Here is a 23674-nt window from a genome sequence, read left to right as displayed (position 1 = left end):
ATTATGAAAAAAGTTATTATACTAAATTTACTAACACTGATAATATATTCCCATGTTCAGAAGCCTTTGATAAAGTCCAACCTCCTTCACATGGCATTTGAGGGCCCGGTCTACCCTCCTAGTCTTACCTCCCTAATATCTCTTCCCCCATTCTTCTCCCTAAGTCTCATGCTCCAGCTGCGTGAGCCCATTGGCTGTCCCCAAACCCACTCTCACTTGTTCCCTGTTGGGCAGCTGTCGCCGAACCCACTCTCACTTGTTCCCTGTTGGGAATCCCTTATTATTCCTGTCACATTGCCCGTCACTCAAGACTCAGCTTAAATTCCACCTTCTCAAAAATGAACTCCCGGCCGGGCGCGGTGGCTCAAGCCTGTAATCCCAGCACTTTGGGAGGCCAAGACGGGCGGATCACAAGGTCAGGAGATCGAGACCATCCTGGCTAACACGGTGAAACCCCGTCTCTACTAAAAAATACAAAAAAATAGCCGGGCGAGGTGGCAGGCGCCTGTAGTCCCAGCTACTCGGGAGGCTGAGGCAGGAGAATGGCGTAAACCCGGGAGGCGGAGCTTGCAGTGAGCTGAGATCTGGCCACTGCACTCCAGCCTGGGTGACAGAGCGAGACTCCGTCTCAAAAAAAAAAAAAAAAAAAAAAATGAACTCCCAGATTCTTCCAGTTTGATCCCTCTTACTCCCACACAACAGAGCGCTTTGTAGCTTGTAATGCAGGCTATCTTTGTTCAGTTATTTGTGTATTGATCAGCCTCCCTGCCCAGGTCATAGAGTGTCAGATCAACCCTGCACTGAGTGTGCTCCTCAATGCCTGGCATCCAGTAAACATCCATAATTAAAAATATATATATATTTTTAAATAATTACAGACACACAGGAAGTTGCAAAAATAATACAAAGAATCCCTTGTATACCCTTCACACAGCCTCCTCCCATGGTAACATCTCACATTTCCATAGCACAACAGGGATGTATAAATGTTTATTTTATGATTTAACTAAATTGAATTCCTTTTCCAAAGGAGAAAGAACATCTTGATTTAGGATCTCGGTTTTACTACTAGTTCTTTTGTGTAACTTTCACTCATATTTCAAATCTTCCTTAACATCCTCAATCTCTAGGCCAACTTTCCACAAAATATTAAATCATGTCATATAGGCAGATTAGGCACTGTTGTGTGTGAAACCACCAGTTAGAAGCCCATGGACTTTCACTGGTTTGGAAGAAAGAGTGGGTTGCAATAAGAAATCACGTGGCTAGAGGCCGGGCGCGGTGGCTCATGCCTGTAATCCCAGCACTTTGGGAGGCTGAGGCAGGCAAATCACTTGAGGCCAGGAGTTTGAGACTAGCCTGGCCAAAACGGTGAAGCCCAGTCTCTACTAAAAATACAAAAATTAGCCATGTGTGGTGGCATGTGCCTGCAATCCCAGCTACTCAGGAGGCTGAGGCAGGAGAATTGCTTGAACCTGGGAGGCAGAGGATACAGTGAGCCCAGATCATGCCACTACACTCCAGTGTGGGCAACAGAGTGAGACCCTGTCTCAAAAAAAAAAAAAAAAAAAAAAAAAAAATCACCTGGTTAGGCTTGCGTTGCAGTAGAATTTTATCATCAGGGCATCAAGCTACCTGTGTAAGTGTTTAGAATTCTGAACTTTAGATCCACAGGCTGGAGTATTTGTGATAAGCATAGTTTTATGGTATAATACTTGCTTTACTTGCTTGGGTTTTATATTTTTATAGTTTTGTACTTTGAGACTCTGAAGTCTAAATTTTATGGAACTCTGGTACTTTATAAAATACACGGGTAGATAGTATTCAATAATAGATTGATTAAAACCTTTGCTCTCTTCTCTAAAAATGCCCAAGCTGGAGTGCAGTGGCGTGATCTTGGCTCACTGCAAACTCCGCCTCCAGGTTCAAGTGATTCTCCTGCCTCAGCCTCCTGAGTAGCTGGGATTACAGGCATGCGCCACCACGCCTGGCTAATTTTTGTATTTTTAGTAGAGATGGGGTTTCACCATTTTGGCCAGGCTGGTCTTGAACTCCTTACCTCAGGTGATCCGCCTCCCTCGGCCTCCCAAAGTGCTGGGATTACAGGGGTGAGCCGCCATGCCCGGCGGAAAGTTTTCATTTCCAAGAAACTCCCAGGTGGTCAGCTGAGTAATGAGGGACTGAAGCACACAGTCTTAGGAGGCTTGGGTGGAGGCACCACTTTGAGCTCTCTGGCTCTCAGGCCTTCAACTACACCTCCAGCCTTCCTAGGTTCTGTGGGAAGCAAATCATGGGCTTTCTCAGTCTCCATAATTCCATGATGAATACCTTATAATTAATCTCTTTCTAGATTTTTCATGCTTTTCTTTCCTCTTTTCCCTTTTTCTTTCCATTCCCTCCCTCCCCTTTCCTTCCTTCCGTCCCTCTTCTTTCCTTCCTCTCCTGTTGGTTGTTCCTCTGAAGAACCCTAACATAATAGCCAAGTTGTAGCCTTCAAGACTGAAAGACCCCAGGTCCACGCTTGTCAGGGATGTTTCAGAGTCACCTGTCCTTGAGTGAACCATACCGGGTTTGACCATTAAACTAAAAGAACTGCTTTTGCTTTTTCTATGGGTGACTTTTTTATAAAGTGTAATACAATGACAGGCATCTCTGCAGGCACCAGTGTAGATTGAAGACCAGAGGCCTTTCCTTCTCTCCATTTCCTGGGCACCAAGAAAGATTCCTGTTGACTCTGGAATCTGAATCCCTAAACACAACAGAGAATTTCTCAATCTCCCTAGCTAGTGGAGAGCTCAGAGTTACATTTAATCTGATTTAGAAAAGCTAAGTAATATGGTAAGTCCTGTACTCCATCCTAGTATGATACACACATTGACAATAACAAATACATAAACCACATTATCCAGCTTCTTCATTGTTGTCGTCCTCTCTTATACCTGCATCCTGCCCTGTTTATATGTTCCCCTCTGTGTACTAGTCTTATACATTATAAATTCCTTGAAGGCATGAAGTACCTCTTTTTTTTTTTTTTTTTTTTTTTTTTTGAGATAGGATCTGGCTCTGTTGCCCAGGCTGGCAGTACAGAGGTGCGATCTCAGCTCACTGCAATCTCCACCTCCTGGGTTCAAGCAATTCTCATGTATCAGCCTTCTGAGTAGCTGAGACTACAAGTGCATGCTATCACACCTGGATAATTTTTTGTAGAGATGGGGTTTCGCTGTCTTGCCCAGGCTAGACTTGAACTCCTGCACTCAAGTGATCTGCCTGCCTTGGCCTCCCAAATTGCTGGGATTACAGACGTGAGCCACCACGCCCAGCCTGAAGTACCTTATTTATCAAGTTGCAAGCTGAATCCATTACAGTGCCATGCAGATATCAGACATTCAATAACTCATTTGTTGAGCTAAATAGTGTTTCAGAATTTATTCTAAAAATGAATGGTTAAGGGCATATTACCTTGTTCCAATGTCTCTTAGAATTATTTTTTTCTACTTTGATATTAATTTAGATGAGAACATCCATTAAGCCTTCTTTTAAGGTAAATAAAGAAACGTGAGCCTTAAAAAAAAATATTTTTTTGAGACAGGGTCTCATTTTGTTGCCCGGGCTGGAATACAGTGGTGCAGTCTCGGCTCACTGCAACCTCCACCTGCCAGGTTCAAGCTATTCTTGTGCCTCAGCTTCCCAAGTAGCTGGGACTACAGGTATGTGCCACCGCGTCCAACTAATTTTTGTATTTTTAGTGGAGACAAGGCATCACCATGCTGCATAGGCTGGCTTGAACTCCCAGCCTCAAGTGATCTGCCCACCTTGGCCTCTAAAACTGCTGGGATTACAGGCGTCTGAGCCACTGTGTCCAGCCTAAAATTTTTCATCAATGTTTAGTTTCCCAAAAGAATTTTTGGTAAATTCCTGTGATATGTAATTTTTTAATACAGTGAAATTTAAACAAAATTATAGAAAAACCAATAGTAATAACAGCTTCTGATATTTTTGCTCTTTGCAGTTTCACAATAGACTTTTTCTTCCTTATTAGAACTTTGCAGTGTATGTGTACCCTTAATATAAGGAAAGATTATATGTAGAAAAGTAACATTAGCTAATACAAAATATAATTAAAGAGCCTAAGTCATAAGTGAGGAATCAAAATTCAGCAGGGGGGTTTTACAGTCTCTTTTAGGCTATGTAAAACCATACACGTATAAGCAACCTAACCAGCTTGGCCAATGTCTTGGCAAAACTGCTCAGTGCATATTTCAGTAGCCAGCTCAGCTGCTGTGCTATAGCTAAGACGCAGCAGCTGGGCTGCAGGGACCATGTTGATTGGGTTTGCCACATTGTCATTTCTTTGGTTTGTACATAGACATAAGGTCTTCATGTCTTTATAGATGAGCCAGACTTCCTTTATGTAAAATACCTTAGCCAATACTGTGCACGTAGCTTTCTTGATTAAAATTGGTATTTACACAGGGATTGCACACAATATTATTCTGGAGTTGTTGGGAGCATAGGAGCAGGGGTGATAGCCAATGTCATTAACAACCAGTAAGGCAACATCACCAACCAACTCCAAAAGAGATATATAGAGCCACCGTAGTTTGGACATAAACTAGACTTTCTCTTGTTCTCAAATGTATTGCAACGAACTGAATCATTCACCCTTCCCTTTACAAGCCCAACATCAACCCAGATCCATGACGACCATAGAACTTCTCAGCTAAAATCTGGAAAGAAAGCAGAGCAGATATGTTTAAAATGTCATCCAAAGAAGCCATGGGCCCACCAACAAGTGACAACATATTTAGCCCCTGCAACAAAACACCGAAAAGAAAAACAGAAGGGAGGCAAGGGAATAAACAGTAATGGTGTGGTACCTTACAGTTCGATTCTACTCCCTTAACTGAAACTTTGTATCAGGAAGAGTAAGGGAAGTTGCGGAAAAGATTATGGGTTAGTATAAATGTTTCTCAGCTGCTAGATTTTTTTTAATAAAGGTTTCCATCAAATTAAATGGATACCGTTAGCAAACCCTAACTCTGTAATAGGTCTGTTGTCTGTAACAGCCCTCTGTCACTATGACTAGCTGTTCTGGCAGAAGCTCTGGCAGAGTTGGCCAAGATGCCTTGCTAGAGCCACAGGGAGGGCGAGGTGGGTTCAGGGGCATGCTGGCTCCCAGCCTTTAGTCTCAGTTCTGTGTCTAGGTACACAACCCCAAATACATAAATGAATATTGCATCATTTCATCACAAACACTTCAGATTTGTTGTACCATTGACTGAATTCATTTGCCCTTCTGAGGAAATTTGTTTGAAAGTTAGACTTTTAAAAATGTTTCATTGCATTCAAATAAGAAAACAGGGCACAGATCCTGGTGGTGTTAAGCAGGGCTGTATGAAATAAACAACTCTGCTTTAGTTAGAAAAATCTATTAGATCAAGAGAAAGATGGGTTTTCAAGGTCCAATCGTGGTGTATTGTGTTATGTTCTTTACTCTGAGAGGAAAAAAAGGCATTTATAGCCTACTATTTAAAATAACTGCTTTTGCTGATTCTATGGCTTGCATTTTTGTAAAGTATAATACAGTGAGCAGAGATAATAATGACCAAAGTGCTGACTTCAAATGAGATTTTGTTTGCAATTTTTAATTAAGCAATCTGGGCAAATTTTTTTTTTTTTTTTTTTCTCTTCAACATTAGGAGGAAAGAAAAAGACCACACTTGGGGGCCTGGTGGAAAAACAGAAAATGCTTTTTCTCATTTCAACCAGATTTCAAAGCAGCAGAGTGCAGAAAGGCAGTGGCCAGGCCCTCAGTATTCCTCAGGATTGCTTGAGTGTACGTCTCGCAGATATGAATCAATTATGTTTGGAGGTACGCCTTGCAAGAGGAGCCTGCAGAAGGAGAGTCCACCTAGAGAGGACCAAAAGGAAAAGAGATAAATCAAAACCATCTACGTGAAAAATCGCTGAAACAATACTTCTTGGCTAGCTGCCTGGAAATGTGACTAATTATGTTCCCATTAGTTACAAAGATTCATTCAGTCTCTACTTGGAAATCTTCTCCTAGTTTTAGTACATTTAGAATTTAAAGCACTTGGCATCTAGAAGGAAAAGCAAGTTCCCAGCAGAACCATAGCAGTTTTTCCCCTACTATTGTTCAATCTTCATTTAAATTCCCAAGTGGTTGGAAAGTATTTATTGCTCTTTGAGAGGTTTTGTGATTCCTCATAGATGATTTAAATGTTCTGACTGAACAGCAGAATACATGCATACCACCTTATGGATCAGCAGGAAGATCTGCTTCCAGTTTGTTAATGTTGTTTTTAATTAGGCACAGAGAGTTTCAATTCAAACACATTGGAAAATATATAAACTACCCCCTTTAACTTTGGTCATTTATGCACGTCAGAAGCACAAAAATTGGAAATATTTTGTTAAAGTTATAATGATAAGACCGGTCCAATACTTTCTGAAGGTGTGAGAAACACCAACCAATATTTCATACCTACCTTCTGAGTTTCCGATTTATATCAAAAAAATAAAAGTACCCTTCAAGAGAGAATCCATGAAACCACAAAAATTCATGGTCCTTTAGTGAAGTGCTTCACTACTTGCTAATAAATTCACGTCCAGACAAAGCAGCATGCCATTTGAACATTCTTAAAAACTTCTTTAATGCAAATTTGAGAAAGTCATTCTCCTTTTTTAAAAAAAAACAACTCAAATCACATATTGGTAGAAATGATGCCACTTATGTACATGTCCATTCCTTGATGCAAATAATTCAGAATGCTTGGGTATCACCCGTTTTTGTCTACATTAAATGCTTTGATTCATGCTCTACTGCATTCAACAACTTGCTTCATGTCAACAGGAGACTGCTGTGATGGATAAGTACTAGCTGTTAATTTCAAGATAGTGAACTACAAATTAAAACTACAAAGTTAGCGATTTAAAATAAGTCTATTTTCATTGGATTACATAATGAAAATCATGCCATACTCCACAGGCTTGGTATGGCTTATGACAGTCATAAGCTTCATATGCCAAAACCATATGAAAGCTTACCTTAGATGATATTATACATTCAAAAATCCTTATTGTGCAACGACTAAGGAAAAGAGAAAGAGGGAGAGAGAGAGAAGTCGTAAGCATTAATAAAGTGCTAACACCAAAGTTGAGTACTTGTTGGATGAAATTATGGTCATGATTATGATGAGGTGATTTCATTAATCCTTAGTCATGTAAAAGATGTAGGAAAATAGAAGCACATGAAATGAAGGGTGGGGTTCCAGTCACATCAAAAGGATCATTAATATGTAAACCATTTATTAATATGCACAACTACTTTGCCTGAATAGGTGGCAAAGCCAATCCGATTGTATAGTGAATATCTATGGTAAGAGCTTCCAAACCATTAGCTTAAAACAAATACAAAAACCAAAACCCTACAACATATATATATCGTGTTTTTCAACAAAAGAAAAACATAGACAATGGACAAAGTGTTAGTGTACATATATATATGTTGAAATTCTAAAAGGCAAAATTATCAAGTACAAATATTAGACTAGTGTATTCTATAATATTGTATTCTGAATGGAATATATATGACTGATCTAAATAGACACAAAACTTAACCTTATGTTACAAAGCTATTCTGTATACAATCTACAAAGCTTTCAAGAAAGAACCTTACTTTTTTTCTCTTTTGAAAGCTGATATTATCTTTGGAAATTCACAAAACAAATATTGTAAACTCAGGCATAGATCTACATCATCAGGGTTTTAATCAGGTTGCATACCCAGCTGCAAATAACTCTTAATTTGCAATTCCAAATGGGGGTGAATCACATGTATATGATAGTACTCATTTATTGCTTGATACATTTTATAATAGAGCCTAGAATTTTCTTTCCTTTTAAGTTCATAAACATGTGAAATAATTTGAGTCCCCATGAAAATGTCCAAAATCTTCAACAGATAGATGGGTTACAGATATTCTACCGGTGAATTTTTAATGGGAATATTTTAAATATGTAAGTTTCCCAATTTATTTTTTTTTTATTTGTTATTTTTTTGAGACAAATTCTCACTTTGTCACCTAAGCTGGAGATCTCGGCTCACTGAAGCCTCCTCGACCTCCCACATTCAAGTGATCCTCCTGCCTCAGCTCTCCAAGTAGCTAGGACGACAGGCTTGCGCCACCACACCTGGCTAAGTTTTGTACTTTTGTAGAGATGGGAATTTGCCATGTTGCCCAATCTGATCTTGGACTCCTGGGATCAAGCGATCCACCTACCTTGGCCTCCCAAAGTGCTGGGATTATAGGCGAGAGCCATCACGCCTGGCCTTTAAATATTGGAAATATTTTTTTATCCTCTTTCCATAAAAAATGCTCAGAACATTAAAAAAAATGTTTAAAACGTTCAGTTCTCTGAATTGCATCATGAATGTAAGGAAACTATGCTGTAAACTATCTTTAAAAAAGTATTTCTACAGTTAAAAAATGAAAATAATAAAGAAATGTTGATTCCCAAGTTTTGATAGTCTTATTATGTAAAACGAGATCATCTTCAAATGTAGCTTTCTGGCTTTATTCATGGAGACATGTGGTAAGGTACGTAGTTTTCTGACAAAACTTAGTTTCTACATTACTTAATATCCTTGAATAATTTGGCCTTCCTTGTTCATGGCATAAACACTGTATGCCATGAGCTGCTAAGAGGTACAATTAAAAGCAAATGAGAAAGTCAAGCGTTACATGCAAGGTGCATTTTCATGTAAGAGGAATGGAACGGAAAGTAGAATATCCAGTGGGATATAAACTTTTTAAACCTGTTGCTGCCCCTCCAGGAAGACTGGTTGTCCAGGGGTATCTACTCCTTGATATATCACTGCAGAATCAGAATATTTGTACCAGTATTTATTTATTCTCAGTTGACATTCTTACCTTTTTTCACAACTTAACTTGATTCAAGTTACCTATTACCAGATAACAATCTGATGATAAACAATTTCAGTTACTTTTAGGACCAAAAACTTTTATCAATATATCACAGTTGATACTTTATTATGAACTATGTACTAGAATACATTATTCTTTTTATCAAATTTAATTACTGTACCATTTACTATATTTTCACTAAAAAGAATATATCACGTATATGTATAATACTATTCACTTTTAAGGAGGGCCCCAAATATTGTTCCATTTGTTAAAGCATCATTTTATATCATTAACAACATTCAGCTAGTTTCAAAGCATAAATAAGTGGTACTGTTTTTTTTTTTTTTTAGTTTTTGTTTTTTGGGGGGATATTGAAACAAAAGCATCAACAATACTTTGGAACTAATAAGTCTAGCAGTTGAGAAACCAGATGATTTGCAATTATGACCTTAATAATCATTTAAAGCCAATAAAGGAGCTAAAAATGTTTAAATTCATAAGGATTATCTCAATAGTAAGGCTTGAAATTTTCTAAGAATATTATATGCCTTATATTTGTGAGAAAAAAATCAAATCTTTTTCCTTTCACTCAATTACGAATCGTAAAAGAAAAAATACAGCTTTAAAAAGTTATAAGAGGAAAGCGGCTGGGTGCAGTGGCTCACGCCTATAATCCCAGAACTTCGGGAGGCCAAGGCGGATGGACTGCTTGAGGTCAGGAGTTTGAGACCAGCCTAGCCAACATGGCGAAATCCCGTCTTTACTGAAGATATAAAAATTAGCCAGGTGTGGTGGTGCATGCCTGTAATCCCGGCTACTCAAGAAGCTGAGGCACGAGAATTGCTTGAACCCAGGAGGCAGAGGTTGTAGTGAGCTGAGATTGCACCCTTGCACTTCAGCCTGGGTGATAGAGTGAGACTTTGTCTCAAAAAAATATATATATGAGTGTGTATATGTGTGTGTGTGTGTGTGCGCGCGTGTGTATATATATATGTGTATATATATATGAAAGTTATTTTGTTCAAGAAGTTTCTCTATCACATTTATATTAGATTTAGCACTAAAAGACTCTTTCGTTTTTTTTTTTTTGAGACGGAGTCTCGCTCTGTCACTCAGGTTGGAGTGCACTGGCGTGATCTTGGCTCGCTGCAACCTCCACCTCCTGGGTTCAAGCCATTCTCCTGCCTCAGCCTCCCGAGTAGTTGGGATTACAGGCGTGTGCCACCACGCCTGGCTAATTTTTGTATTTTTAGTAGAGACAGGGTTTCACCATGTTGGTCAGGCTGGTCTCGAACTCCTGACCTCGTGATCCGCCCGCCTCAGCCTCCCAAAGTGCTGGGATTACAGGTATGAGCCACCACGCCCGGCTAAAAGACTCTTTTTTAAAAAACATAAATACCCAAGCATTTACTATGATTTTCTAAAATAGATATTTACTTTCTGAGTTTTAGGTCATAATTTCTTCATTATAGAGAGATTGGAAAAAGAAAGATTTTGGTTATTACAGAATGGCAATATAATACACTTAAGAATGAGAGAAAACACACTAGGATCATGTCACCTATTATCTCATAACGGTGACTCTTTGAAGGGGTTTTCATGGTGTCCCAAAGTAGGTTCTGCTTGTAAAGAAAAATGTCAGTATAAAAATGGTAGTTGATTAATATGAAAATTGATTAAGATGGCAGGTTATGCTTTTCAACCACATAAATCCTTATGTGTTTTCTTGGTTTACATTAGTTGCCACACTTTGAAAACTAGTATAAATGAAATGTATACCTATAAATGGAAGTTCTCTAGTTAGAGATTTGAAAAGCAACCTGTTATAATATGTATATACTATATTCTATATGTGTAATATCAAACACTTAATTAGCAAAACTATTTCTATAAATATAAATATCAGAAAATAATAAACTTAACAAAATAGTAAACTAATTAAAAATAGTGCAGATTCCTCAATTGCCATTTCAATAGATGGATTTTCACACTAGGCTTCTATTTATAGATGAATGATGTCACCAAAGTGATAGCCCCTTTCATTCTTACCATGGTGTACACATACTAACATTCCACTGAAATTAACAGTCCCTTAGCGCAAACCACATAAGACAAAAATAAGTTGACTTAATCAAATAACCTTCTGCAAATAAAGTGAAGTGAATGTAGGATGTAAAACTGCCTTCTCTCCCTGAATTCCCTCCCTGCTTCCCTCGCCCTCACCACCCTCTCCCACCCTCGCTGCAGCGTTTTGGCAAACAATTTGGATTAAGAACAATAAGCATTAAGAACAATAATTCAATGATTTTCTTTAACTTTAGTCTATACATGAGATATTGGATGTCATACCTTTCACCTCCAGTTTGCATTCAATCTCCACTGTCCCAAGGTCATTGACTGCTTTGCAGCAGTAAGTGCCTCCATCATAGGGGCTGGGCTTGCGAATTTCCAGGGTACAGACTCCCTGGTTGCTGAACATCCTGTATCTTGGGTCATCCACAATAGCAACTTTGTTTTTCATCCAGGTTATTTTAGGCTGAAGTTCAAATTGAAGAAACTTAGGTCAAAACATATCTGTACTTGGCATATTAATAGACCATGGAAGCCAGTGACAGAATTTTAAAGCATGGCTTAAAAAGAAAGTGCATCTGAGAATGATAGATTTCTACTTGGGCACTATTTCTCACATTAAACTCTACTTAGTGCTTGGCAAAGAAGCAAACGAACAGTTCTGACAAAGAAAGTCAGATTTGTTCAGAGGCAACTCTAGGGCAATCTTCTCAAATGGATTCAGTTGCATTTCAATTTGATCTACACGGGTACAAACTTTCAGTTATAGGATGAACAAGTTTGGGGCATTGAATGTAGAGCATCGGTGGTGACGAATGTATTAGTTTGATTGTGATAATCATTACACAATGTGTACACATATCAAATCATCATATTGTTCAGCTTGAATGTATATGACCTTTATTTGTCAATTAAATATTTTCAAATTAAAAAACAATTTCATCCATAGGTCCATGATATTAACTCATTGTAGAGACTGCATATTTGCTGGGCATTTTTCTTCAGAGAATCCCCTTAAGGTGTCATGACCATTTGATTTTCCTCCTTTCCTTTTCCTGATACTCTTTTTTAATTCTTTATGAACTGCATCTGCCTCATTACATAACCTGTCCTCTGACGTCTATATTCATCATCCCATGGCAATGCATCTACTCCAATCAGATACTGCAAGATCAGTAATGACCCAATCACCCAGGAAGATGACTTCATTCTCCTTGATCTCTGAACCGCATTTGATATCAGTGACTCCTCACTCTCATATTGTCTTCTCCTTTCTTTCATAAATATGCACCCTCCGTATTCTCTCTTCCACCTCTTCTATTATTTTGTCTTGCTCAGAACCTAGAGATGGCACCTTTTCTGTCTCCTTCACACAGTCTTCTTCTTCCTTCCGCCCTTCAAATGGGAGCGATCACTGAGCCTCACACTTTGGTCCTTGGCTTTTTACTCGTTATCCTCTTTCCTCAATGATATTCCTTTCTAAAGCTTTGGCAAGGGGTAGAATGTAGCATCTTTATGTCTGGGACTCCCAAACCTAGAGCAAGAGCCCTGGCCTTTCTCCTAGGCTCCAGGTGAACCCCTCCATCTGCTTCCTCATCATTCCCATCTGGATGTGCCAACATCACTTCCAAGTAAACATTAATTTAGCACCTTTCTCTCAACGTCAGTCTGCCTTCTTCCTTTGACTTTCCTTTTTTTTTCCTTTTTCTTCGGAGTCTTCTGTCACCCAGGCTAGAGTGCAGTGGTGCTATCTTGGCTCACTGCAACCTCCACCTGCCAGGTTCATGCAATTCTCCTGCCTCAGCCTCCCAGGTAGCTGGGATCACAGGCGTACACCACCACGCCTAGCTAATTTTTGTATTTTTAGTAGAGACCATGTTGCTCAGGCTGGTCTCGAACTCCTCATCAAGTGATCCGCCTGCCTCTGCCTCCAAAGTGTTGGGATTACAGGCGTGAGCCACTGCACCCAGCCAACTTCCCGATTTATGATCAAGGTATATACAGGAAAAAAAAATTTTTCATAAATTTTCCCAATTCTAGGGTACTTTCTCTCAGTGCACCCAGGGATATGTACATCTCTATGGGTGGTATTCATTAAATCGTTGTTCTTTTCAAATGCCAACATGAAGCCTTGAAACCTTTCTCATCTCTTCAACCGGATATGATATCTCCCTTCTTAGCACACTGTACCCTTATCAAAGCACATTTATATTCTGTCTTACAGTATAGTGTAATTGCTGTTTAATCTATCACAGAATTCTTGACATTACCACCTAATTTTCCAAGTGAAACAATGCTATTACACTTCCATCTCCTTATACAGGAGATGTTCTTTTTTAAATAGGTGGTTTGCTTTTTCTTCAGAGGAATCCCTCAGTAAAGAAATGTAAGCATTTTTTACTACTGCATCTGAATAGTGTGCCTAATTATCTACCACCACTAACACCCTCTAATCCCCCATCCTGGGAAAACACAAGGAGCAGCTGGATTTGTTTTTATTGTTACTTACATTATAACACAACAAATACAAGCGAGGGACTTTAACTGATGTGACAGAAGAACATAGTACCTTAGGATTTCCTCTCACACTGCAGTTTAGGGTGGCATTGTAACCAGCGATGGCATAGGTGTTAACCAAAGGCTGAGTAAACATGGGTGCCTCTGAGAAATCAAAGTCTTCATACACTGGATTTTTGTAGATTTTACCTTAAAAACAAGCATTACAAATATGTTAAAATTATGTAAATTGGCCTGAGACTATATTATTGGTGGTATCCTTTACTCATGATTAAAACTTTCCTGAACTTAGAAACACATGGAAAAAGATGAGCAAATGCCATGTGGCAAACATTCTGAGGGGTACAAATGCATAGCCAGTCATACATGAGATAGAAAGCCAGAGGGGTCATCTGAAACTGAACCAGATATTGAGAAGACTTTGGTGTCTTTCTGAGTATTTTGAACAGAAATTTGTTCTAATGTGAAAATTCACAAGGAAGGTTTTAAGAAGAGTGGTTTATGATGAAATGGAAAGATAAGGATAGAATTTAGTTTCTCCTTTTATAATCTAGTGGGTCCCATGTGTAGCTACATTGAAGGTGTCCAAGAATAAAAGTAGAAACTCTAGAAGAAAATGTCTACTTTTTCCTGTCTCTGGGGTATTAGCCATTTATAGATCCACTGCCTAGAAGCTGGAATGAATTAAAGCCTATATTTGTAAAAAAATTCAATAATAATATAATTTCACTTAAATTTTACTTGAACACCATTATCATAATTTTACAATGTACATTTACCATTTTTTAAATTCCCTTTCACCACATCTCTTTTTCCAGTCTTCTCTGTGTAGTCACTGTCAACCAAGGTTTTCAAATGTCAGTCCATTCCCAACTCACCATCCTTAGCAATCACAGCACTCTCTTTAGTCATGGTGGCATCCTCACTGAGGCCGCACATGTTTTCAGAAAAGACCCGGAAGTAATATTCATTCCCTATGACCAGTTCAGTAATGGTGGCATTGGTTCGGTGATAATGCTCGATGACAGTGAACCATTCCTAAAAGAAAAACAAATAATAACTGGAGGAAAATCACCTAAAAGTATACAATTTTTCTAACTGTAGATTGGGATAAATAAGTGCTTTATTAACAAAAAGAAGAAAAGACTACTCATTTTTGTATGGAGAGTAATAATACGTTGTTCAAATATGTTTATATGGAGAGTAATATACGTTGCTAAAATATGTTGAAACAATGTATATTTTGTTTAATATTTTACAACTTATTTGCAATTGACTATGTAATTTAATCTTCATTTACACATTAGATTCATATACCCTAGATGTCATCTACTATCTTTATGTTTTTTCATAACCTTTAGGTGTCTGTCATCTATTTATCTACCTGTCTACCTACCTATTTGTCTTCCTAGCTATCTTTTGTAGAATAAAGTATAATTACAGAATTTTAGTGCCAACTTCTTATGAGAAAGACCTGAAGCTAAATCACTAGAGAAACATTAGTAATATCCAGTACATTTACTTCACATTATTATTATATATTCTTTTCTTTTTGAGACAGGGTCTCACTCTGTCACCCAGTCTGGAGTGCAGTGATGCGATCTTGGCTTACTGCAGTCTTGACCTCCCGGGCTCAAGAGACCCTTTCACCTCAGCCTCCTGAGTAACTGGGACTACAGGCACGTGCTACCACACCCAGCTAATTTATTTTTTGTAGTGAGGAGGTCTCCCTATGTTGTCCAGGCTGGTCTCAAACTCCTGGGCTCAAGCAATCCTCCCACCTCAGCCTTCCAAAGTGCTGGGATTACAGGTATGAGCCACTGCTCCCAGTTTGTATTATTAACTTTGGTTCTGTTTTTTCTTTTTGAGATGGAGTCTTGCTCTGCCATCCTGGCTAGAGTGCAGTGGCACAATCTTGGCTCACTACAACCTCCGCCTTCCAGGTTCAAGCAATTCTCCTGCCTGAGTCTCCCAAGTAGCTGGGAATTCAGGCGTGAGAAAATCTGATGATCTTTAGCAAGTCATTTATCCTCTGTGAGCCTCAGTTTCCTCATCTATAAAATAAGTTTATAATAAGTCTTACTCCAACTAGGTTGCTTTTTAAACACATTAAGCCAGGGGTTTTCAATCTTTTGGCTTCCCTGGAAAAAGAATTGTCTTGGGCCACACATAAAATACACTAACACTAATGATAGCTGATGAGCTGAAAAAAAAAATCATAAAAAAAATCTCATAATGCTTTGAGAAAGTTTACAAACACGTGTTGGGCTGCATTCAAAGCCGTCCCGAGCTGCATGCGGCCCGGGGGCCACAGGTTGGACAAGCTTGCATTAGGCTCTTGTCCTCCTCCAGACCTTTCCGCGTTTGCACATGCTGTAACCTTGGAGAATCTTTCTTTTCTAACTGGTATCTGTCTTTTTTCTTTTTTTGTAGGTATAAGTGCACAGTATCCAACTTATTTCTCAAGGAGAAAGAGTTGCATGGGTGTGAATCTGAGTCAAAGTCTCGAGCAAATATTTGTGGAAGGAATGAGTTTATTGAATTCTATGGAGCATTGAACCAGTTGCTTTATATCATTTAAGCTTTGTAATAATCAAGGAAGGGATATTTGTGCCCCCATTATATAGACGAGGAAAATAGAGATGAAAGAGGTCAAGTGATTGTGGTCACGTGTGGTCCTTATACACGTGGTCTTGAGTAGCAATGCTGCGGTTTAATTCCAGCTCTGTGGCTCCACAGGTCCTTTCCTTTCTGCTCTGCCACATCACTTCTCCACAGCCCCAGCTGGCTCCTCACCAGTGAGGCCCTTGTGCCACCTCCTTTACCTCTGATGAAATGGGCTTTTGCTGCTGATAACCAGAGAAAGCCAGACCTTACCATGCTCTTCTTGTCGGCCTTCTGGATGGTATACCCTGTGATAGCAGCATTTCCATCATCCTTCGGTGGAGTCCATGTGAGAGCAACATTTTCTCCCCAGACATCCTCAATCTTCACAGATTGGGGTGGACCTGGACGGTCTACAGGATGAATTCATGGTGTCACTGCAAGGTCATTTTCTTTCCCAGTCTACATTTCATTTCAGGAGGATATTTTAAAAGACCCTTTCCTCTGTTTTAGGAGGCATCACTGTTCTAGACCCTACCATGGCGGCTTCTGAGACCCTTTGCCTTCCAGTAGAATGGAGCCAGGCCAGATCAAAGGGCACAGAGCAGCCTCAACACTCCCTTCAACTTCACAAAACTCAAAAAGGATTAGCCAGTGGGAAAAGAGTGCTTAGTTTAAAGGGAATGACCCTTTAAACCAAGATAGGAGGCTGTTACAGGAAGTTGCCCCATTGGTTAGAGAACCTCAACTTTCAGCAAATTTACTGAAATACAATGATAACAATGATTGGAAACAAGGCTTTTTTCTAGCTCTGGTCTTAAATTTCTTTCTTTTTGTTTTTTTGGAGACAGAGTCTTAGTCTGTAACCCAGGTTGAGTTGCAGTGGTGCAACCTTGGCTCACAACAACCTCCTCCTCCCAGGTTCAAGTGATTTTCATGCCTCAGCCTCCCAAGTAGCTAGGAAAAGTGTGTGCCACAATGTCTGGCTAATTTTTGCATTTTTAGTACAGACAAGTTTTTACCATGTTTTCCAGGCTTGTCTCAAACTCCTGGCCTCAAGTGATCTGCCCGCCTTCCAAAGTGCTGGTATTACAGGTGTGAGCCACCATGCCCGGCCTTAAATTTATTTCTTGAAGTTGCAAAAATTACAGAATAATTTAAGTAATTAAGAACTAACATTATTTATTCTTTGGGCAGGTAAGTATCTAACTACTGTGGCAGGATCAAAGAATTCAGTGCTTAACTGTTCAGTTTTGCTTAGGTACATCTTCCTTATATTAATATTTAAAAAAAATTCTTCATTCTCCATGAAAACTTTACCAGTAAATTTTAGGTGTAGTAAGAAACGTGTTAAACTATCACTAGAATCTATAATGTCTAGAATGTAAGAATTCAACATACGAAATAATTTTATCATCAGGGAGATGAGAAACTAAGAGTAAGAGAGAGCCAGGTTGTAGAATAGTGTAGAAGGATTTCACTAAAAAGTACATTCATTAATTTTCTTGAACATATATGCCTTAAATCTCTCATGATTAGTCCTTTGAGTTGGTGAGAATTCATTTTTAAATGGTAACAAATCTTACTGTCTTTTTTTTTTTTTTTTTTTTTTTTTTTGAGACAGAGTCTCGCTCTGTCACCCAGGCTAGAGTGCAGTGGCTTGATCTCAACCCACACAACTTCCACCTCCTGGGTTCAAGTGATTCTCCTGCCTCAGTTTCCCGAGTAGCTGGGATTACAGGTGCACGCCACCATGCCCAGCTAATTTTCGTATTTTTAGTAGAGATAGGGCTTCACAATGTTGGCCAGGCTGGTCTTGAACTCCCGACCCCAAGTGATCCACCTACGTCAGCCTCCCAAAGTGCTGGGATTACAGGTGTCAGCTACCACGCCCAGCCTAATTTATCTATTTTTAAAAAACAAATCTAAAAAAAGAGTTTTATGTAGAGCCAGCCTAACAAAACTCCTGCTCTTGCCTTAGGGACAAGGACAATTCATCCCTGTACAGCTTTGACAGAACGTTCTGGCTCCTTCGTCTAAACCTACCAACAATCTGGATGTCAATTGATGCGGTCTCCACAAATTTGTCCACTTTGACTTGCAGATCGTATTTCCCAGAGTGGCTCCTCTCTGCTTTTCTAATAAATATGATTGTATCAGTCTCAGAGTTGCGAATGTTTATTTGATTCTTATCAATTTCGACACCATCCTTCTTCCAAGTTAATTCTGGTCTTGGTTTTCCCTAAAAAGAAAGACAGCAAAAGTAGAGGGGGTAAATCACATTGTCTCAAGATGTTTCTTCAGCATTATGAGAAGGACAATGGCTTAACCCATTCTAGGCAGGGCTGGAAAACACCACCGTTCTAGTCTGGTGGTGAGCAATTACAGCAGCAAAGCTGTCATCTGCATTTTATGTGCAAGGCACTACCTTAGGTACATCACATTGATTATTTCCCTTAATCTTCACATCAAGCTTAGTATCATCATCCTCATTTTTTGGATAGATAAGTTAAACAATTTGCCCAGGGTCTTGCAGTTAAGTAAGCACTGGAACCAGGTCTCCCAGCTGGGTCTGTTGGCTCCAAAAGCCTCCACAACCCAGGATAATGGTTAAGAGCATGGGCTCTGGGGCCCTGGAATCTATATCTGGCTCCTGACCACTTAATGTCTGTGTGACCTTGGGCAAGTTACTTACTAAGCTTTCTGTGCCTCAACGGGAATAATGGTAGTACCTATCTCAAAGAGTGGTTATAAAGATTGAATTCCTGAGAAAGTTTCTGCCCAATACATAAGTTTTTGTAACTAATATCATCTAATTTTTTTTTTTGACGGAGTTTGGCTCTTGTTGCCCAAGTTGGAGAGCAGTGGCACAATCTTGGCTCACTGCAACCTCCACATCCTGGGTTCAAGGGATTCTCCTGCCTCAGCTTCCCGAGTACCTGGGTTTACAGGTGCACACCACCGTGCTTGTCTAATTTTTGTAGTTGTTAGTAGAAACAGGGTTTCACCAAGTTGATCAGGCTGGTCTTGAACTCCTGACCTCATGTAATTCACCCACCTCCGCCTCCCAGAGTGCTGGGATTACAGGCATGAGCCACCGTGCCCGGCCACTATCATCTGAATTCTCTCTCTGTTCCCTCTAGCTGTTGAAACTATTCTTTAAGAGCAGAATATAAGAAATCATAATCCCATTCATGAATCTGAGTTTCCATTTCTATTACAAAGGAATTTCCTAGAAGATCTGAGCATCCAGGCTCACCCTGGCAGACAGGAACCAAGTATGAATTCTGTCAGGTAAGGCACAGCTTTCCTGTGGGCTCTGAACATGGCTAGGTTATAACAAGAGATGTAGAGCTACACACCAAACCCTTGCTCTCAGAGCCTGAAGAGTGGTTGGGGGTGCTCAGACTCACACATGGGAAGCAGAAAACAACATTGTTGAGAAAGGGAAAGACAGTTGAAGCTTATATTTCCTTAAATGTACAACTTGCTCTTAGCCACTAAGAAAATGTGGGTTCTCTAATAATACACAAAGTGAAAAAAACCACTGAATTAAGTCACGGGGCCACGGACTCTGTTCTTGGCCCTACCATTGACTTTCTGCGTGACATTGGGCAAGTCACTTAACTTCCCTGTCAGTTTTTTCCCTTCTCAAGCAAGGTAAGGAAATTTGGCCTTTCTGCCTCACAGGGTGTTTCTGAGGATCAAATGAGAAAATGTTTGGGAACTCTAGAGATTACACAAATATACTAACATCACATTCTGGTCTCATCTCCCTTCCTGGGGGCTGAACAGTCTCTGGGATGCCAGATCTACGGGAAACTTGTTCTCATGATTTTTTTCTCTCTCAGACTCAGGGACAGAAGCAAAACACACAGACCCCCAGATCTGGGAACTGGGATTAGCTGTGGTGGCAGGAACGGTGTGGAGACTTGAGGGCTGATTCAGCAGCCCCACTGCAGGGTTGGGGCTAGGTCCCCAGTGTGCCTGCCTTGTTGCCACTTCTGGTTTTATCTGATGCTGCAGGAGAAGGAAAGTGGGAAGAACCTTGCCAAGTCACCCACTTCCTCCTCGGCTGTGTTCCGCTTCACTTCCTCCTTGGCTTTCATTCTGATTTCATGCTGGGGGTATGTAGTACACAATGCCTCTCCTTAGGTTTGTGCCCGGAGTGCAATGAGGATGGCCTGAATTGGCCATCCCTTTAGTTTGGTTTCATGGGAGCCTGGGTTTGAACAGACTTCTCTCTGTGTGTGCGTGCATGTGTGTGTGTGTGTGTGCGCGTGTGTGTGTATGAGTGTCAAATGTGTGTAGAGACCTACATTCTAAGGCCAGCCTGGCTGATACAATAGCCACAAGGTAAAAGTGGCTATTTAAATTAAAATTAATTAAAATTAAAGAAAATTAAAAATTTATTTCTCCAGTCACACTAGTTCCTAGTTACACATTTCAAGTGCTCAATAGCCGCATGTGGCTAGTGGCTACCATACTGCATATTGGACAGTGCTGATATAGAACATTGGTATCACTGAAGAAAATTCTATTGAACAGCACTGTCTGGAGGTGCCATATGAATAGGGAGCTGGAGAGTAAGGGTTGGGAGGTGCAGGGTGTGTGTGTGTATTTGTGTAAGACCAAAATTGACTACTGTAAGTGAAGACTAGCGAATTTTGTGAAGAACAGATTCTTTTGCTGGAATAATGATTTAATATTGTTCATATATTTCAGTTAGTGTCATTGTGATTTCAAATTTCAGTTGTCCCCCTTATTGAAATTATTTTGGTTTGGGGTCATCGTGGGAACTAAGCACACACTGTTTTCCTGAATGTGACACTGAGAGCTTCACTTAAAATCATGGGTTTTTACAAATATATACGACCAAAAGAATCTTCAAGCATTTCTTCATTTGGTATCTCCTTGATGTTTCTTCCCTGCCCACCATAGTCCCTGAGTTTCAGGCAAGACTATATCTCATTTGTCTCATGCAGAAATAAAATCTATGATGATTTCTGTAGATTTCTCTATTTTGATAGCAGGAGATTGCTTAATCATTCTCTAACACTCTTTCTTTCTTTATTTACCTCCTCTCCCTCTGAGGAAATCCTGAATCATGATGAACTTAAATGCCAGAGCACGTCTTCCTACTTCCTAAACTAACCCAACCGTGGAAAGAGAAAAAGAGCGACCCTTGAACTCTTACCTGGAAAGGTATAACCAGATTGACAGCTTCTCCAACTCTGCGGATATAGGTTTGCTTCAGGTGTCTTGGGATGCGAATCTTTGGAGGTTCTGAGTGAGGGTAAAATAGCACAATTTTGCAATCAGTCTGATGTCTGAAAATAGCCTTACAAAAGCAAAATGGCATGATACTCACCAGAGTACCCTTGTGGTCATATCTCTGCAATAAAATCTGAGATGTGCCACTAAGAGACAATATATGGTAACTGGTTCAAAATGTGTGTGTGGTTTTTGTTTGTTTTGTTTTGTCTTGTTTTCTCTTCAAGCAGAGATGTTTTAACAGTTTGACTCAGCAAAATTTATCCCTGACATCCTTGGCTTTATTGCGACTTTGTATTTTTATTGTTGTAATAAGCCTAAAGCAATGTTACAGAAAGATACATTTTCTCTTAGGGCCTTATACATTCTATTCCTTCCTTCCTTCCTTCCTTCCTTCCTTCCTTCCTTCCTTCCTTCCTTCCTTCCTTCCTTCCTTCCTTTCTTTCTTTCTCTTTCTCTTTCTTTCTTTCTTTCTCTCTCACTCTCTTTCTTTCTTTTCTTTTCTTTCTTTCTTTCTCTTTCTCTCTCTTTCTTTCTTTCTTTTTCTTTCTTTCCTTCTTTCCTTCCTTCCTTCCTTTTTTCTTTTTTTTTTTTTTTCAGACAGAGTCTCTCTCTGTCACCCAGGTTGGAGTGCAGTGGCATTGCTCACCGCAACCTCCACCTCCTGGGTTCAAGTGATTCTCATGTCTCAGTCTCCTGCGTAGCTGAGAATACAGGCACATGCCACCACGCCTGGCTAATTTTTGTATTTTTAGTAGAGATGGGATTTTGCCATGTTGGCCAGGCTGGTCTCAAACTTGTGACCTCTGGTGATCCATCCACCTTAGTCTCCCAAAGTGCTGGGATTACAGGCATGAGCCACTGCATCTGGCCAGTTATTCATAGTTTCTAACAGTGAGTGTATTTGCCAGGGAACATTCCACAAAACATCTATAGGCACCACATTAACTGGGAAGACTGTCCATTCTTCCTTACCAGAAAAAAACAAAAACAAAATGTTAGCACCCAGCACTTGCTATTTAGGTGACTCTGTTGGAGTTTAACAGTAACTTTCTCCTTGTGTGACTATGGCGAAGTACATAATAGGCAACCCTGGCCCACTGCGTATTAATATTCATTAATTAAACATCATGAAGATACTAGAGCATGTCGCTGCAAATCCATCAGGAGCAGGGAGTCAAAGGCTCATGGCTCACAGGGATGAAGCGGTTCTTCTTACTTATTTCCTCAAGTAAAAGTGGAGTTTCTATGCAAAAAAGTCACCTATTCATCCTCCAACTCAGTTGTACAGTGCTTTTCCTGGGGTAAACCATTGTACTGCAGTGTGCAGCCTAAGTGTTCAGACATACTTTGCATTTCATTGTCACACAAGTCTAGAAAAAAAATATACTCAAGAGCCAAGATTTGATGAAAGCTATTATTCTTGTTCTTGTTTTGTTTTGTTTTGTTCAAGACAAGGTCTTGCTCTGTCACCCAGGCTAAAGTACAGTGGTGTGATCTTGGCTCACTGCAGCCTCCGCCTCCTGGGTTCAAGCGATTCTCCCACCTCAGCCTCCTGAGTAGCTGGGACCACAGGTGTGAGCCACCACACCCAGGTAATTTTTGTATTTGTAGTAGAGATGTGGTTTTGCCATATTCCCCAGGCTGGTCTCAAACTCTTGGGCTAAGTGATCCACCTGCCTCAGCCTCCCAAAATACTAGAATTACAGGCATGAGCCATCGTGCTCAGCCAAAATTAATTATTTTTATGTTTCATTAAGAACACTCTAAGGGCCAGGCATGGTGGCTCACGCCTGTAATCCCAGCACTTTGGGAGGCTGAGGCAGGTGGATCACTTGAGGTCAGGAGTTCAAGACCAGCCTGACCAACATAGGGAAACCCTGTCTCTACTAAAAAACACCAAAAAAATTAGCCAGGCATGGTGGTGCATGCCTATAATCCCAGTTACTTGGGAGACTGAGGGAGGAGAATTGCTTGAACCCAGGAGGCAGAGGTTGCAGTGGCCAAGATTGTGCCATTGCACTCCAGCCTGGGCAACAAGAAGAAAACTCCATCTCAAAAAAAAAAAAAAAAAAAAAAAAAAAAAAAAAAGACTCTAAGGCAAAACTGGCCCTTTTATTTCAACTGTTGAGTGCATGGTGGTGAGGAAGGCAAGGTTGGCTAGTATTTCTCCGTGGCAGGACTTGATTTCATGCTAAGGTATCAATAGTTTTACTCATCTTCATTTTTATACTATCAGTGCAGATGTCAAAACATTGA

The 23674-nt window shown here is 40.0% G+C and overlaps 1 protein-coding gene across 3 annotated transcripts in view; it reads right to left on the bottom strand.

Annotated features, from left to right (window-relative positions):
• Positions 1 to 5338: 5338 nt before the first annotated feature.
• MYBPC1 (myosin binding protein C1) overlaps positions 5339 to 23674 on the bottom strand; it is a 61562-nt gene continuing 43226 nt past the window's right edge. For 2 of the 3 annotated variants that reach the window (XM_037996636.2, XM_073021032.1), the window contains 7 exons: positions 21339 to 21427; positions 18188 to 18383; positions 16415 to 16554; positions 14416 to 14575; positions 13590 to 13726; positions 11300 to 11486; positions 5340 to 5911 (listed from right to left, as the gene is read on the bottom strand). In XM_037996636.2, coding sequence (XP_037852564.2) covers positions 5811 to 5911; positions 11300 to 11486; positions 13590 to 13726; positions 14416 to 14575; positions 16415 to 16554; positions 18188 to 18383; positions 21339 to 21427 — 1010 coding nt within the window. In that variant the 3' untranslated portion in view covers positions 5340 to 5810. Of the gene's footprint in view, positions 5912 to 11299; positions 11487 to 13589; positions 13727 to 14415; positions 14576 to 16414; positions 16555 to 18187; positions 18384 to 21338; positions 21428 to 23674 lie in introns of all 3 variants that reach the window. The other variant, XM_073021033.1, reaches the window with a different exon arrangement.

This window comes from Chlorocebus sabaeus, chromosome 11, assembly GCF_047675955.1.
Source record: "Chlorocebus sabaeus isolate Y175 chromosome 11, mChlSab1.0.hap1, whole genome shotgun sequence".
In the NCBI taxonomy this organism is placed as follows: Eukaryota; Metazoa; Chordata; class Mammalia; order Primates; family Cercopithecidae; genus Chlorocebus; species Chlorocebus sabaeus.
The sequence above is the reverse complement of the archived record's forward strand: the minus strand, read 5'-3'. Positions and strand labels throughout refer to the sequence as shown.